At 58.1% G+C, this 15,171-nt stretch overlaps 3 protein-coding genes across 4 annotated transcripts in view; all 3 read left to right on the top strand.

Annotated features, from left to right (window-relative positions):
• Nucleotides 1-5,751, top strand: part of FLNC (filamin C) — a 28,269-nt gene extending 22,518 nt beyond the window's left edge. For both annotated transcript variants that reach the window (XM_007177190.2, XM_057550271.1), the window contains 12 exons: nt 1-204; nt 650-802; nt 889-1,011; nt 1,131-1,373; nt 1,546-1,815; nt 1,914-2,051; nt 2,327-2,442; nt 3,153-3,285; nt 3,373-3,549; nt 3,719-3,937; nt 4,555-4,764; nt 4,869-5,751. In XM_007177190.2, coding sequence (XP_007177252.2) covers nt 1-204; nt 650-802; nt 889-1,011; nt 1,131-1,373; nt 1,546-1,815; nt 1,914-2,051; nt 2,327-2,442; nt 3,153-3,285; nt 3,373-3,549; nt 3,719-3,937; nt 4,555-4,764; nt 4,869-5,056 — 2,174 coding nt within the window. In that variant the 3' untranslated portion in view covers nt 5,057-5,751. The remainder of the gene's footprint in view (nt 205-649; nt 803-888; nt 1,012-1,130; nt 1,374-1,545; nt 1,816-1,913; nt 2,052-2,326; nt 2,443-3,152; nt 3,286-3,372; nt 3,550-3,718; nt 3,938-4,554; nt 4,765-4,868) is intronic.
• Nucleotides 5,752-8,798: 3,047 nt separating this feature from the next.
• ATP6V1F (ATPase H+ transporting V1 subunit F) lies at nt 8,799-11,329 on the top strand. Its single transcript, XM_007177189.3, has 2 exons — nt 8,799-9,057; nt 10,957-11,329. Exons 1-2 carry the CDS (start codon nt 8,900-8,902, stop codon nt 11,156-11,158), a joined length of 360 nt encoding a protein of 119 aa, XP_007177251.1. The 5' UTR covers nt 8,799-8,899; the 3' UTR covers nt 11,159-11,329.
• A 594-nt stretch (nt 11,330-11,923) lies between these two features.
• Nucleotides 11,924-14,097, top strand: SPMIP1 (sperm microtubule inner protein 1). The gene is made up of 2 exons (XM_028165180.2): nt 11,924-12,385; nt 13,988-14,097. The coding sequence occupies exons 1-2, from the start codon at nt 11,965-11,967 to the stop codon at nt 14,095-14,097; spliced, it is 531 nt and encodes a 176-aa protein (XP_028020981.2). The 5' UTR covers nt 11,924-11,964.
• Nucleotides 14,098-15,171: the final 1,074 nt, after the last annotated feature.

Genomic DNA, 15,171 nt, shown 5'->3' with positions numbered 1-15,171 from the left:
GCATCTCCTTCACCCCCAAGGAGGTTGGGGAGCACGTGGTGAGCGTGCGTAAGAGCGGCAAGCACGTCACTAACAGCCCCTTCAAGATCCTGGTGGGACCATCTGAGATCGGGGATGCCAGCAAGGTGCGGGTCTGGGGCAAGGGCCTGTCCGAGGGACACACGTTCCAGGTGGCGGAGTTCATCGTGGACACTCGTAATGCAGGTGCTTCTTGCCCCAGAGACCCCTCATTTCAGCTGGTGCCTCCAGTGACGACTGGTCCTTTCCTGCCCTGTGCCCCTTGGCCATACACTCCTCCCCGAACTTCCTGGCGGTCTCTGCTGAGATTCACATTCTGGGGCTCCTTTGGGGAGAGTGAATGTCCCCATGTCACTTCTCCCATGTTTCAGAGAAAGCTCAGCTTTACTGAGTTTGTCTCTTCCTTGCTCACTAGAACCCAAGAGACCTGCCTTAAGGAATTTTCCAGACTACCTATCCCCGACCCTCTGGGTCAGTGCCTGGCTCACCCCTTCTCCTCCTGCTGAGCCACCTTTTGTTAGTGGTTGTGATACACCTTGGGTGCCTGTTCTGGACAGAGCCTGTAGTTTGGGGAGGAGGGAGCAGAACGGCAGTGGGGACTGAGGGAGACGTGCCCCTTGTTCCCCGCTAGGTTATGGGGGCCTGGGGCTGAGTATTGAAGGCCCTAGCAAGGTGGACATCAACTGTGAGGATATGGAGGACGGCACGTGCAAAGTTACCTACTGCCCCACTGAACCCGGCACCTACATCATCAACATCAAGTTTGCCGACAAGCACGTGCCTGGTAAGGCGCTGGGCTGCCGCTGGGACAGGCCAGGAGGCCCGTGTCGAGTGATCTGAGACGCCCGACCCTCCCTTTCTCCCTTACAGGAAGCCCCTTCACGGTGAAGGTTACCGGCGAGGGCCGCATGAAGGAAAGCATCACCCGGCGCAGGCAGGCGCCGTCCATTGCCACCATCGGCAGCACCTGTGACCTCAACCTCAAGATCCCAGGTGGGAGGCAGAAGGAGCCGGTGGGGGGTGGTGGCAGGGCGATGGGGAAGGCCCAGGGCCTGCCCCCACGGCCTCTGTCCTGCTGGCTCGTTTCTCACCTCGCTCCACGCATCGCACAGGGAACTGGTTCCAGATGGTGTCGGCCCAGGAGCGCCTGACGCGCACCTTCACGCGCAGCAGCCACACGTACACCCGCACAGAGCGCACGGAGATCAGCAAGACTCGGGGCGGGGAGACCAAGCGCGAGGTGCGGGTGGAGGAGTCCACCCAGGTTGGCGGAGACCCCTTCCCCGCAGTCTTCGGGGACTTCCTGGGCCGGGAACGCCTGGGCTCTTTTGGCAGCATCACCCGGCAGCAGGAGGGTGAGCGGGGCCGGGCTGGGGTCTTCACAGGGAGGCTGGGCTCTCCGTCCCGTGGGACAGGAGGGGGAGGCTGTTGGTCTGAGTGGAGGAGGGGGTTTTACTGAGGGAGGGAGGGAAGGGCCAGGGCCAGGAGCAGCCCCCGTGTCGCCCTGACACTCCCCACCCACTGCAGGTGAGGCCAGCTCTCAGGACATGACCGCACAGGTGACCAGCCCGTCAGGCAAGACAGAAGCCGCAGAGATTGTGGAGGGGGAGGACAGCGCGTACAGTGTGCGCTTTGTGCCCCAGGAGATGGGGCCCCACACGGTCACGGTCAAGTACCGCGGCCAGCATGTGCCAGGCAGCCCCTTTCAGTTCACCGTGGGGCCACTGGGTGAAGGCGGTGCCCACAAGGTGCGAGCTGGAGGCACAGGGCTGGAGCGAGGGGTGGCTGGCGTGCCAGGTAAGGGGCAGGGGGCCAGGACGGGGGGCGGGGGCAGGGCAGCCACCAGGGTGGACGATGGTGCTGAGGAGCTGCCCCTGTCCCGTTTCCATCTCCAGCCGAGTTCAGCATCTGGACCCGAGAAGCGGGTGCCGGGGGCCTGTCTATTGCTGTGGAGGGTCCCAGCAAGGCGGAGATTGCATTTGAGGACCGCAAAGATGGCTCCTGTGGGGTCTCCTATGTCGTCCAGGAACCAGGTGGGTGTCCACCACGGGGCTGGGCCTGTCTGATCTTCCAGACTGGGTTTCTGCTCGCCCAGGCAGGAGATGGGGCTACTGAACCAACTCTTCACCTGGGATGCCGCTCTTTCTCTGCCCTGTCTCCCTCCACCCCACACTCCTGGGAATGCACGTCTGTCTCCAGAGCTGAGCTCCAACCCCAGAGCTTGTTCTGGGATGAGGCCAGGGTGGAGGGGGTTCCACCCTGCTGTCCCCAGTCCTGGGGCCTGTGCTGATTGGCCTTCCCTCCCCAGGTGACTATGAGGTCTCCATCAAGTTCAACGATGAGCACATCCCAGACAGCCCTTTTGTGGTACCCGTGGCCTCCCTCTCAGACGACGCTCGCCGTCTCACCGTCACTAGCCTCCAGGTGTGTGCCTGGGAGTGCGGCCCCTCTGCCACCCTGAGAGATGGGCAGAAGTAAAGGATGGCAGGCCCATGTGGCCAGGGACTTAGCGGTGACCTTGGAAGGTCCAGACAGACAGATGTCCCCTCTCTCCCAGTGTCTGTACAGCAGGGGGCTCCATTCCCCCTTCTAGCTGCCCCTCAGGAGCCCTTGTGCCTCTCCTCCCCGGTCCCCTACCCCTACTCTAGAACTGGGCTCTGTGCCCCAATCTTCACCTCCCCTGGGAGCCTCCCCATTGGCCCACCTCCCCCATCGAGTGCCCCCAGGGCAGTCTAGGCCACACCCCTCCTTCCTCATCCCAGCTACTGAGTGTTCGCGGTCCACACACAGCACCGTCCTAGCACTGGCTTCTCTGCCGACAGGCCTGCTTTATGGTTTCTGGGTCTTACCTCCTCAACCAGGACAGGGCACATCATGTGTCATCCCCACCATGCCCAGCCACAGCCAGGTGGCCCCACCTCATAGCAGGTGGATGCCAAGGCCACAGACCCAGCCTCCACCTCCCATCACAGCCCTGTTCAGAGCCTCCCTGAGCTGGGCCGGGCGGCAGGTCCAGGCTGGGGGCGGGAGGAGGGAGCATCCGGGCTGGGCGTGCAGTGAGATCAGTGCGGGGCTGCAGAGACGAGCCCTCCAGACCCTCCCAGGAGTCTGAGCACCCTCTGTGGCCTCTGCAGGAGACGGGGCTCAAGGTGAACCAGCCAGCGTCCTTTGCGGTGCAGCTGAACGGTGCACGGGGCGTGATTGATGCTAGGGTGCACACGCCCTCGGGTGCGGTGGAGGAGTGCTACGTCTCCGAGCTGGACAGTGGTGAGCTGGCCCTGCCCCTGCCAGGCTAGGGCCTTCTGGGAAGGGGAGGGAAGGACAAAGGCTCACCCACCAACCTCTGACCCACAGACAAGCACACCATCCGTTTCATCCCCCATGAGAATGGCGTCCACTCCATTGACGTCAAGTTCAACGGTGCCCACATCCCTGGCAGTCCCTTCAAGATCCGAGTTGGGGAGCAGAGCCAGGCTGGGGACCCAGGCTTGGTGTCAGCCTATGGTCCTGGGCTCGAGGGAGGCACTACAGGTGAGTGCCTAGGGCTGGGGAGGAGGGGTGGACATTGGTCTGCCCCAGAGGTGGGGCAGCGCTGCTGAGCCCGAGTCCCGGCACAGACTTGCTCTGGGGAGCCTGCGCCCATCCCAGTTCTGGGCCCCAAGCCCTTCCTGTCTACACCCTTGCTACCTCTGGTCCCCAGGAGTGTCATCGGAGTTCATTGTCAACACCTTGAATGCGGGCTCGGGGGCCTTGTCTGTCACCATCGACGGCCCCTCCAAGGTGCAGCTGGACTGTCGGGAATGTCCTGAGGGCCACGCGGTCACTTACACTCCCATGGCCCCTGGCAACTACCTCATTGCCATCAAGTATGGTGGCCCCCAGCACATCGTGGGAAGCCCCTTCAAGGCCAAAGTCACAGGTGAGTGTCCTGGGTGGGGGAAGGTCCCTCCAGCCCATTCCATACTGGCTGGCTCCAGTGGCCATTCACATCCGGGTCATATGCCCCAAACATTGGGGTCAGGTTACCAGGAATAAAGTGGGCCTGGCTTTATACGTCACCCCATTCTCCACGTGGACTCATGTACATCATTTTAAAAAAATCAAATCCTTCCTCTTTATTGTCCATCACTTGACTCATCTTTTCCCTGCGGTGGCTCCCCAAGCTTTCACTTAACTTTCTGCCCTCCTCTTCCCACATTTCTGGCTTCCAAGAAGACAAGAGCTCAGTAAAGATTCAGCCAGCTTTCCTTTTGGAAGCTGCGTGAAGGATTAGTTGGACACATGTTCCTTTTTAAAGCAGGACTCTACCCTGTGACTTGGGGTCCCAGGCAAAGCCCAGAAGTGGAGGGGGGTAGCCATCGAGGCTCCAGACCTCGAGATAAGCCTGCCCTGGAGCCCTGTTTGGAACGGGCTGCCACTCCTCGCACGCCGCAGCTGAGGAAGGGAACGCGGGGCTGTCGGCGCCGGCACACGGCCTACCCCCGGGGAAGAGCAGGCCTCTGACTAGGCTCGTGGCCACCCCACTCTGCCTCTCAGGTCCCCGGCTGTCTGGAGGCCACAGCCTTCACGAAACATCCACGGTCCTGGTGGAGACTGTGACCAAGTCGTCCTCAAGTCGGGGTTCCAGCTATAGCTCCATCCCCAAGTTCTCCTCAGATGCCAGCAAGGTGGTGACACGGGGCCCTGGGCTGTCCCAGGCCTTTGTGGGCCAGAAGAACTCGTTCACCGTGGACTGCAGCAAAGCAGGCAGGCAGCGGGGGGAAAGGGGCAGACCCCAGGGCGGGCAGGTGCGCGGGAACGTGGGCCCAAGGGCCTGCGGTGAGCCTGTCCCTCGCTCCCTCTCTCTCCAGGCACCAACATGATGATGGTGGGCGTGCACGGGCCCAAGACCCCCTGTGAGGAGGTGTACGTGAAGCACATGGGGAACCGGGTGTACAACGTCACCTACACCGTCAAGGAGAAAGGGGACTACATCCTCATCGTCAAGTGGGGCGACGAAAGTGTCCCTGGAAGCCCCTTCAAAGTCAATGTGCCCTGAATCCCAGAAGTGCCTCCCCCAGCCTCGGCCCCCACCTCTGGCCAAACACACTCACATACACACACACACACAAATAGGCCACACCCAGATGCACACACGCAGAATCAGACACCACAAACACCTGCCCGGGGGGTGGAAGGAGTGGCACTGCCCCCTCCCTGCCAGGCCCCCGGGTTGGAAGGCCTCATCCGTCTCAGGGCAGTGTCCCTGCCTCAGATGTGACATGAGGGTGAACTGGAGGTTGGGGGGCCAGGGAAGCCCTGAGTTTTCTGGCGGGGCTGAGGCCAGTGGGGGAGCACGTGTCTAGGGGTGTCTGCATGTGTGAGAGAGGTCGCCCTCAAACCGCACTGCCAGCTGGGCCTCCTTGCCGCTGAGGACTGCGTCCGGCCCCTCTGGTGGCCACAACCCCAGAGCGTTAAGGACTTGGAAGAGAAAGCACAATCGGAGGAGAAAATGGACCCAGCAGCAGCAGGCTTGGCGCGTGCCCTGGCCCTGGGCAATTTAGATCCCAGCCAGGCTTCCTGGGGGACTGATTTCTCTCTTTTTTTTTTTTAAAGATTGCACAGCTCTGCCCCATGGGGGGCCTTTTTTTACACACTGCGAGGCCCAGCTTTCTGGGGGGCTTTTGCACATGTCATGCGGCTCAGCTGGGAGCCGTTTAGGCGGAAAACAAATAAAGTGCGGCCTGTCGCAGAGGCCTGGCTGTTCCTTGTGTGATGCTCCCCACGGCTGGCCACCTCTGGCTGCCGACACTGAACAAGGCCCTGGGAGGCAGAGGCTGGCCGCCCCTCCCCTGGAGGACTGAGTCAGGTCAAGGGGGAGGGCCTGGGGCAGAGAGCCGCCCCCCCTGGGCCATCTATTTGGGAAGGTCTGGAATGTTGACAGAATGCTTGAAAGAAGGGGCTGGGGTGGGGCATGCCAGGGATGTGGGCTTGGTCCTCAGATTCCTGGAGAGCTGGTGGGTCGGAGAGGGAGGTGGACACTATGTTCTACAGGACTGCCCTAGGACCACCAGGAGGCCAGTTTCCACTCAGCCTGATCTCAAGGATATTCTCAATATTTTTAGGACCTTAAAACAGCACTGGCTCAAGCAGGAATGCTGCTCACCCAGCAGGCAGGCACAAACCCAGCAACCTTTCACTCCAGCCAGGTCCTGGGTCAAAGCTGGGCCTGCTCGCTCCCCACCTCCAGCCCTGACCTTGCTTAGGGCCTCCCTCCTGAACTGGTCCCTCCACTAGCCTTCCTGGCCCACCAGCCAGCTCCCTCCAACTAGCCCTCCACACTGCAGCCAAAGGGTGGGGTCACATCACAGGGACTATGGCCCTCTCTGGTCCAGGGCCCTTCTGTGGCTCCCTTCTCTCCAGGCTAGTCTAAGTGTCCTAACAAGGCCTCCAAGGCCTATATGTTCAGACACCAGCCTCCCTACCCATTCATTCAAAAAAGCCCCCCAGCCCCCAGTCGGGCACTGTGCCCATTCCTCACTGCACCCTCCACCTCTAACCCTCTTCACAACCTCTGACCCTCTCCACAACCTCTAGTTTCCCAGGCAGCCGTGCTGCAGTTTGGGACTCTGCCCAGGAACACCCTTGCCTCTCCACCCTCCTCATCTTCCTGGCCAACGGGAAGCTTTCCCGAACCCCTTCCTGTCCTCCCAGACCTGCCCCCCGGCTCTCATACTGCCCTGGGGCACATCTCTGGCTGCATTTACTACCCTCATCTGTGACCTTGTATCTGAGGGTCGGCCTCAGACCTCGCTCCCTGATCCTGGGAGGTCCGATACAGGCAAGTGTGACCAATGAGTAAAGGAGCAACTGAGTAGCCAGAGCAGGGCAAAGCAGCATTTCACTCAACTGATCCCCCAACTCTAAACTCATCCCAGACATTTCGGCACATGGTGGTGAGTAGGCCAAAGAAAACCCAACACACGTGGCCTGGCTCCAAACACCCCCGCCCCCGCCTCTTCACTCAATAGGCTGTCTGCCTCCTGGCTCCTCTTTTAAGTTTCTTCTTCCCTTTCCCCTGCAAGACCCCTCTAGGGCCTCACTTTCTTCTGTAGGTCTACCCCACTCCCTGTGACATTTTTTCCTCTCCCCTCAGTCCCGAGGGAGTTCTTTGAGGACAGAAATCGTATTTTATCAATCTTGTGTCCTCTGCCTCTCCATGACCACATTTGATAAATGCTGGCTGAATGAAGGCGTGTGTGATAAATGCGGCACTGTCTCAGCTCTCTACTTTACCTGACAGACCCTTTAAAGGCAGGATCCCTTCTCAAGTACCCAACCATTCGTGGCCGTTAAGAGTCAGCTCTGTGCCAGGCACTGAGCCAGGTGCTTCTACAGGCACCCTTCCTCACTCTCTGCCTTCCCTCCCACCTCGCCCCCAGATGGGAGCGTTTTCCTGCAAGGTTCGCTGGCCTCCTCAGCTTCAGCTGCCCTCCACCTGTGAGTGGATGTGTTTATGGATATCCAGCTCAGCCGTTCTCCCCCAACTGCAGTATGGCCACGGGTGCTGAGCATTTAGTGCCTCCACCTCACTTAATCCTAACAGCCTATGAGGTAGACATAGTATTATCTGAAGAGATCAAGGTCCTGAGAACTTTGGTGATGAGTCCCAAATCATACCTCTAAGTAGCAGGGTCGAGATTCAAACCAGGTATGTCCAAATCCCAGGCCCATCACACAGATAACCCACTAGCCCAGACCATCTGGATGTCTCAAGTGCTCTAAACTTGCAAATCACATGCCAGATGCAGGATGCCTTTTTGTTAAAAGGGTGGAGGAGCGAGCAGACCTCTCTCCTTCGACATGTTCATCTCATACATAGAGTTCACTCTCTGAGGAATGTTACTCCTGTCCACCTAGCTGCACAGGCCAGAAACTTGGAAGTCACCTGGTCTAACTTCCCAAACATAACCAATCCCAAACCCAGTTCTGTCCATTTTTGTCTCTAAATATCTCTTGACTCCAGCTGACTCTCACATTCCCCATCCCCACTCCCTGGCTTCTTTCTGGCCACCATCATCTCTCACCACAATGGTTTCTCCACCTTAGTCTTACCTCCACACACAGCACGGTCTCAATGCTATCGCTAAAACATAAACCTGGCCATATCATTCTCTTGCTTAAAATCCTTCAGTGGCTTCAGAACAACTTTGTCCTCAGGATAACTTCCAGATTCTTTATCTTTTCTTAAAGGCACTTATTCTTTCTAGTCCCCGCTAAGGCTTTGCACGTGCTGCTCCTCTTCCTGAAAACAACCTCTCGTCCTCATCTCTAGCCCTTCATCCTGCTGGCGACCTTCTCTGCGCGCCCCCTCTCCCATGGGTTAGTTACACCTGATGTGTGCTTCCACGTACTTCTCACGTTTTAGCAATTGACACACTGCTTTGTCAACGCTCTACCTCACTAGAGAGTATCATCATTAACTTGCCCATCCTTTCATTAACTGAATAAATAACACTAGTTGTGTCACAGTTACATACATACACGATACAGACTCGGACCTTACTCTCGAGAATAGGAACCGTCTTTTCCTTGGCGTCTCGGCGCCTAACAGCAGTAGCCTCAACACGTTTGTCGAACTTACCGATCGAACGCGCCTCCGAGAGACGGCGACGCCGCGCGGACTTCTGGGAATCGTAGCCCGCCGGTTCGGACCTCCCTTTAAGGCGCAGTCGTATTCGGATTCAGGCGCTTTTGCTCTTAACGCGCATGTCCCGGGAGGCGGAGTGGTGGAACTGCGCATGTCGAAAGACTGGGGGTGCGGCCGAAAAGGATGTACGCTGCCGAGGCGGGGCTTTGGTGACACCCGGAGGTTGCGGCTGATCGTTGCCGGACTGAAAGGATGGCGGGGAGGGGGAAGCTAATTGCGGTGATCGGAGACGAGGACACGGTGACTGGCTTCCTGCTGGGCGGCATAGGGGAGCTTAACAAGAACCGCCACCCTAATTTCCTGGTGGTGGAGAAAGATACTACCATCAATGAGATCGAAGACACTTTCCGGTACGGTAGCCCGCGAGGCCTGAACGGGACCCTCAGCTGCCTGGTGGGAGCGCGGGGAGAAGGCGGGGGCGGCCATGGGCTTCCAGACCTTGGCCGAAGTGTCAGACCCCGTCCTCGAGGGTCGGGGAAGTCGGTCCACCTCCCCTTCTGGAGAGGGGGGTCTCCGCGTCCCAAGTTCCCTTTTGGGCCTCGGTGGGACCGGGGCTATGTCGGGTCCACAAACTCCCCCCTGTCACATGACCGTGTGTCATGAAAGAAGGGGAACAGAGCTCGTGACGGGCGGGCGCCGCCCCTTGGCCCAACCTGGCCCGCCAGAGCTGAGCGTCCGGAGCGTCCAGGCCCGGAGGGGGCTAGTCTCAGCTCCCCTGCAGGGGCTCCCCCAGTTCACCCGTAGAGCAGGCTCCGGGCATTGCAAGCACTCGACTCTTGCGAGTTGACACCTAAAGAAACCACACACTCAGTGAACACACGGGCAGTGGGCTCGGGCTTTCCTGTATTTTCATCTCCCTCAGAGGCTCACAATCGTCTTGTGAGGTAGGGGTTATTCCCACTTACTGGTGAGAAAACTAAAGTTCAGAGCGGTTAAGGCACACTCTGTGATTCAGACGAGAGCGAGCAGGGATTTGAACCCAGTCCCACCCTTTTTGCCTTTCTTAAGCCAGGGCTACACTCTGCCTGTGTAGCTCTCCTCAGTCGGCTTGGAATTTCCCGTTGTCCTGAGCACAGCGGACAATATCAGGACTGTCCTACCTTCTGCTGAGACCAGGCACTTCAAATCTTCACTTCCTGTTCTGGGTTAAGAGCAATAGCTTCAAAATGTGGGTGCAGGTATGTCCCTTAATCCAGGAAGTGTCCTGGTGACTAGAGTTGAGGGTGCCAGCCCCCTATTCTTTCCCACACCCCTTCTCTAGGGCCCCTGTGCCAAGTCCCAGGAACAAACCACTCTCGCTTGTTTCCCCCTAAACAGCCCAGCCCTGAGCTACCGGCTGAGACTGGTTCCTGCTGCCTGGGGTGTGATAGGCTCTGACCCGGGAGGCTGATTTCTGCTGATCTCTAAGCAGTCTGGTAAAGTGACCCAAGTTGTCATGAGAGAAGGACAAATTTTACTTCAAGAATTTCCCAAGTTTCCAGCCAAAAGGGATCTCAGAAGTCATCAAGTCTAACCTGCCCTAGTGTCTGGCAAAGAGTAGCTGCTCAGTAAACAGTTTTTAACGAGTAAATAAATTAATGAGTGGGTGGTTGATCACAAGAAAGTAAGAGCCCGGTGCCGGGTTCTCTCTGTGTGGAAAGTGTGATTCCTTCGTTACTGATTTTCCTCTTCCTGTGTTGTGTTCTTGGCTCAGGCCAAACTTCCCCTCTGACCCACCCCCTGCCCTCATCAGCATAGACCTTGAGTGGTCTGAACAGCGCCCCCTCAACCTTAAAAAATTTAATCTGTTTTCTTTTGAAAGGTTCATGTGGTTTACAAATTAATATTTAAAAGGTATATACATTGAGAAGTCACACTCGCAACCCGACCTCTTCTACTTCATTACCTCCTTCCTCCACCCCATAACCACTTAGTTTTTTCCTTATCTTTCTGCTTTTTCTTTATGCAGATACAAAGGGACAGACGTGTATATTCTTATCCTCTTCCTTTCTTACCCAAAGGCAGCGTAAGGAATACACCAGCATGCACCCTCATCTTCCTTAGCAGTTCAGTTGGGAGCCTTCCAAGCAGGGGAAGTAGAAGCCATGGCCCTTAGCTTTGGACTGAAATTGATTCTAAATAGAATGAAGAGAGTTTAGTGTAGCATCCTTGTCCATTGCACTCTCTGGATCGAGCTTGTTCCCCTCTGCAGCCCAGCCCACCAACTCAGAGCGGGCTGCCTTGGACTCCCTTCTCATCTCTCCCTACAGGCAGTTTCTAAACCGGGACGACATCGGCATCATCCTCATCAACCAGTACATCGCAGAGATGGTGCGGCACGCGCTCGATGCCCACCAGCGCTCCATTCCGGCCGTGCTGGAGATCCCATCCAAGGAGCACCCCTATGATGCTGCCAAGGACTCCATCCTGCGCAGGGCCAGGGGCATGTTCACGGCCGAAGACCTGCGCTAGGGGACTCCCCTCAGCCACGCGGCCTCTCCCCAGGCTTGCCATCAGCCCTCCTCTAAGATTCGAGCCTCTGAGTTCCAATTCCCTGCCCCTTCCCACTCCACCGAGAGGCTAGGTGAGGTGCTTCCGGTTTGCTGGGGCTCTGCCATTAAAATCAAGGCTGGTTAGGGTACAGGAAGCCTGAGCGTCTTCTCTCCATTACCTCTTCTCTGTGCTGTTACACAGTGTCCTTGTTGATGTTAAATTAATGTTCTTGCTTCTCTCGGATCTGAGGCTGTGTGCTAGAAAGGACACGTGTGGGATGAAGCTGTTGCAGGGAGGGGGTGGGGGAGTGGATTCGATTGGCAGGGCTGGAAAAGGTTCTGCCAAAGATCCAGGCATAGAGGAGTTGGACCAGGAAGATTGTGCCAGATTGGTCCTCTGAATTAAAGGTAGCCAGCTCTGGCAGGGAGGAAGGGAAGGAGGCTTGCGTCCAGTCCCCTGGCACCCCAGCTTGAGTCTGTATTGGCTGGGAGGGGACCAGACCTCAAGGGAAGGAAGCAGAAATCACAGGAAACCTGGAAGCCTGTGATACTAGCCTGGGTCAAGCAAGAGGTTTGGGGATCAAGGCTCTTAGCCGGCGGGCCCCGGCCTGAGGCTGCCTCAGCAAGCAAGGCATGTGAGGCGTACTGAGGGCATGGCCCTGTGTGAGGTGAGGCTCGGTTGCCGAGCGACTGTCCCTGGGCAGCCACCTGCTGTCAGAAGGGCTCTGCTTGCTGTGCTCACCCCTCAGCTGCAGTCACCCTGGTCCTGCTCCTTCCTTTGCCACCATGTCTCGGCAACTTAACATGGACACAGTGTGGCAGAACTTCTGGAAGGAGGAGTATCTGAGGGAGAAGATGTTGCGCTGTGAATGGCACCACAAGTATGGGTCGATGGTGAAGGCCAAGCAGAAGGCTAAGACTGCAGCCCACGTACCCCTCAAGCTGCCCGCCTTGCCCCCCAAAGCCCCACTCTCACCCCCGCCCGCCCCCAAAGCAGTTCCTTCCAAGGCCCCCAGCCCTGCCCTGGAGGCTCCTATTCAGTCAGAAATGTACCCAGTCCTGCCTGCCACCCGGGCCCTGCTGTATGAAGGCATCTCCCACGACTTTCAGGGCCGCTACCGCTACCTCAACACCCGAAAACTGGACATGCCAGAGAGGCGCTACCTCTTCCCCATCACCACCAACTTCACATATGGCTGGCAGCTGGGTGAGCCCTAACCTCCCGGAAATTATTCACCTCACAAACACAGAGCACCTGCCACAAGCCAGGCAGCACTCTCGGCGCTAGACACACAAGGCACATGGACACTCCTTTCGGGGACGTCCATTCTAGTGGAGGGTCCAGGCCATAAACATAAGAGCAAGAGAGGGCCAGGTTCCATGATGAAACTAGGCATGGTGGGGGAGGGGGACGGGGGCGTGTGCGGCTTTAGACTGGACTGTCAGGAAAGGCCTCTCTGGGGACCTAAAGGCTGAGTGAGCTAAATGACAAGGAGGAGGAGTTTGGGTTTTACTCTAAATTCAAGGGGAAGCCATGGAGAGTTTTAAGCAGGTAAATGATGGTGATATACTTTTTAAAAAAAAATCACCCTAAAAAAAAAAAAAATCACCCTATTCTGTAGGTAATGGCCTTTTTAGGGACAAGAGTAGACTCTGGCAGATGGCTGAGCTATCCTGGCAAGAGATGATGATGGCTTGGGCTAGGGTGATTAGTGGTAGAGCTGAAATAGATTCCGGATATGTTTTGGAGGAAGAATCAAGAGAACTTACTGATGGTTTGAATGAGACAAGGAAAGAGAATGCAATGGCCATGCCCAGGTGTTCGGCTGAAGCAGCTACAGCAGGGGAGGCTGGTGGGGGGGGCAGGGCTGGGGGGGTGTGAAGACAGGTCAGTGTTGGGTGTTTTGCGCTGGAGGTGTCGGCGAGTCGGCTGTGTATGGGAGTCACCCTATGGAGGGAAGTCAGAGCTGAAGATGCAGTTTTGGGGGTCATCAGAATATAGGTGCTCTTTAAAGCCCCGAGACTGGGTGGGCTTACCCAGGGAGCTCCAGAGGCTGGATCAAACTGGAGAAGGCAGAGGACACAGCGAGGGGTAGGGAGATGGTATTGGCCAGAAGGCTGTCCATCTGGATTGAGTCATGGTCATCAGCTGGGCAGGAGAGGAGCGAAGGCAATGGTGCAGTTTGAGATGAAGAGTCAAGGTGTGGGGAAAATAATATGCCAGGGAGTGTTGTGGGTTTGCTGGGTGATGAGACATGTCCCTTTGCTGTCTGTGGTCATGAATTTCAAGTGAGACTACTCAGTCACATGTTTTCTCCAGCTCCTGCACAGAAAAGGTGGATGGTTGGTGATAAACACAGTTGAAATTTTGCCTAAAAAATATCCCCCTACTTCCCCCAGGGCCCTAAGTGGGGAGGAAAGGGAGCAATTTCCAAATGAAAGCAGGAGGTGAACCCCAAAAGGGGAGCAGGAGGTAGAAAGAAGCCCTGTCTGCCCCAGAGAAGTCTAGCTCTGTCTGTAACAAGCACGGCTGGGAGTCCCACCACCCGCCTCCATGGAGGATTCTGAGGCTGGGGGAAATGCTGGCACCCAGCTGACTGGCATTTGGCCATCACTGCTGATCCGGGCAGCCAGCCAGCTCCCTGTTTCCCCATAGCCCCCACTCCTCGGAAGCACTTCTTTTTATTTTTTCACACTTACAAAGTGGATACAACACAGGCAGATTCCTAGGGTTATGCAGGCAGGGCTCCCGGGCTCTGCGAGTTCCTTTCCCAGGAATCCATTCCTGGCCTCTGACATCTTTTCCCAGGCCCCCCAGTGAAGCAAGAACTGGTCTCCTGCAAGATGTGCCGCACTGAATCTTTCTTCCGCAAGAATGGGGCCTTCGCACTGCTTGACCCCCAGGACCTGGCCCTCTGACCGTGGGCCAGGCAGTGGGCTTAGGGGAGGGAAGAAGAAATAACACACTTGCTGGGCCAAAAGTGCCATGTGTGTCTGTGTCTGGCTCTCCCAGGCCCTGAGGCTGCGTTCTGGGCCTTTCTGAAACTACCTCTGACCTACAGGTTGCCCTCTTGCTCTTTCCTTAAATCCCCGTCTCTTTAATCGTCCCTTTGAGGATTCAGCAGTGACCAGAGGGGGCTGGGAAGAGTGAGCGATGCTCTCCAGGCGCAGGCTCCTCAGAGCCAGGGGGCCACAGTAGCTGCTGGAAGTTCTGGGTGTTCCTGTGGGAAGAGTGGCCTTTCATCCCAGATGCCAGGCAAAAGGGACCGCCACCACCCCACAAGCCTCCCCGCCCGCCCCCTCACCTGGCCCCGAGGGCTCGCAGCCGCCCGGTCCTCTCCCGTTGTATCTGCTTCAGCTGCTCCCGCAGGGCGCGCCGCTGCCCGGCCGCGTCCTCCTGGGGCGGGGCCGAGGGCTGAGCGCCGCGCCTCCCAGCCCCGGGGCTCGATGCGGCCAGCAGAGGGCAGCACCCGGGCAGGCCGGCCCCTCCCGCTCCGCAGGGGTCATCGCAAGAGCGCGGTGCGCGCAAGTCAAAGGGACCCAGGTCGCGCCCCGCGCACCGCCCAGGCAGGGTTTTGGCGGCCCCACCGCCTTCTCCTAGGGGTCTTGCCTGTGGTGGGAGCTGAGCCGGGCTCGGTGGGGGTCCCAAGGGGTGCACGCGGCAGTGGCGGTTCCTGGCGATGCGGAGGCGTTCCAAGACCTGGAGGAGGCGTCTGTCAGCAGCCGATCGGCCGCCCCCCGGTGCCCCGCCCTCCCGGCCCGGCCGCGCACCCGGAGCCGCTGCTGCTCGCGGTCCTGCTGCCGCCGACGTCTGGCCTCACTGTGCATCTCCAGCAGCCGCTGCAGAGCCGTCTCCTGCTGCGCCGCGCTCACGCCCGCCGACGGCCTGTCCCTGCTCGGGGACTCGGGCCACGCGGTCTTCGAGGCTCTGGGGGCCTCGGCACCTCCCCTCCGCCCCCCGAGGGCGCCCGGGAGCACTATGGAGCCGCCCAG

This window comes from Balaenoptera acutorostrata, chromosome 7 (assembly GCF_949987535.1).
Source record: "Balaenoptera acutorostrata chromosome 7, mBalAcu1.1, whole genome shotgun sequence".
In the NCBI taxonomy this organism is placed as follows: domain Eukaryota; kingdom Metazoa; phylum Chordata; class Mammalia; order Artiodactyla; family Balaenopteridae; genus Balaenoptera; species Balaenoptera acutorostrata.
The sequence above is the reverse complement of the archived record's forward strand: the minus strand, read 5'-3'. Positions and strand labels throughout refer to the sequence as shown.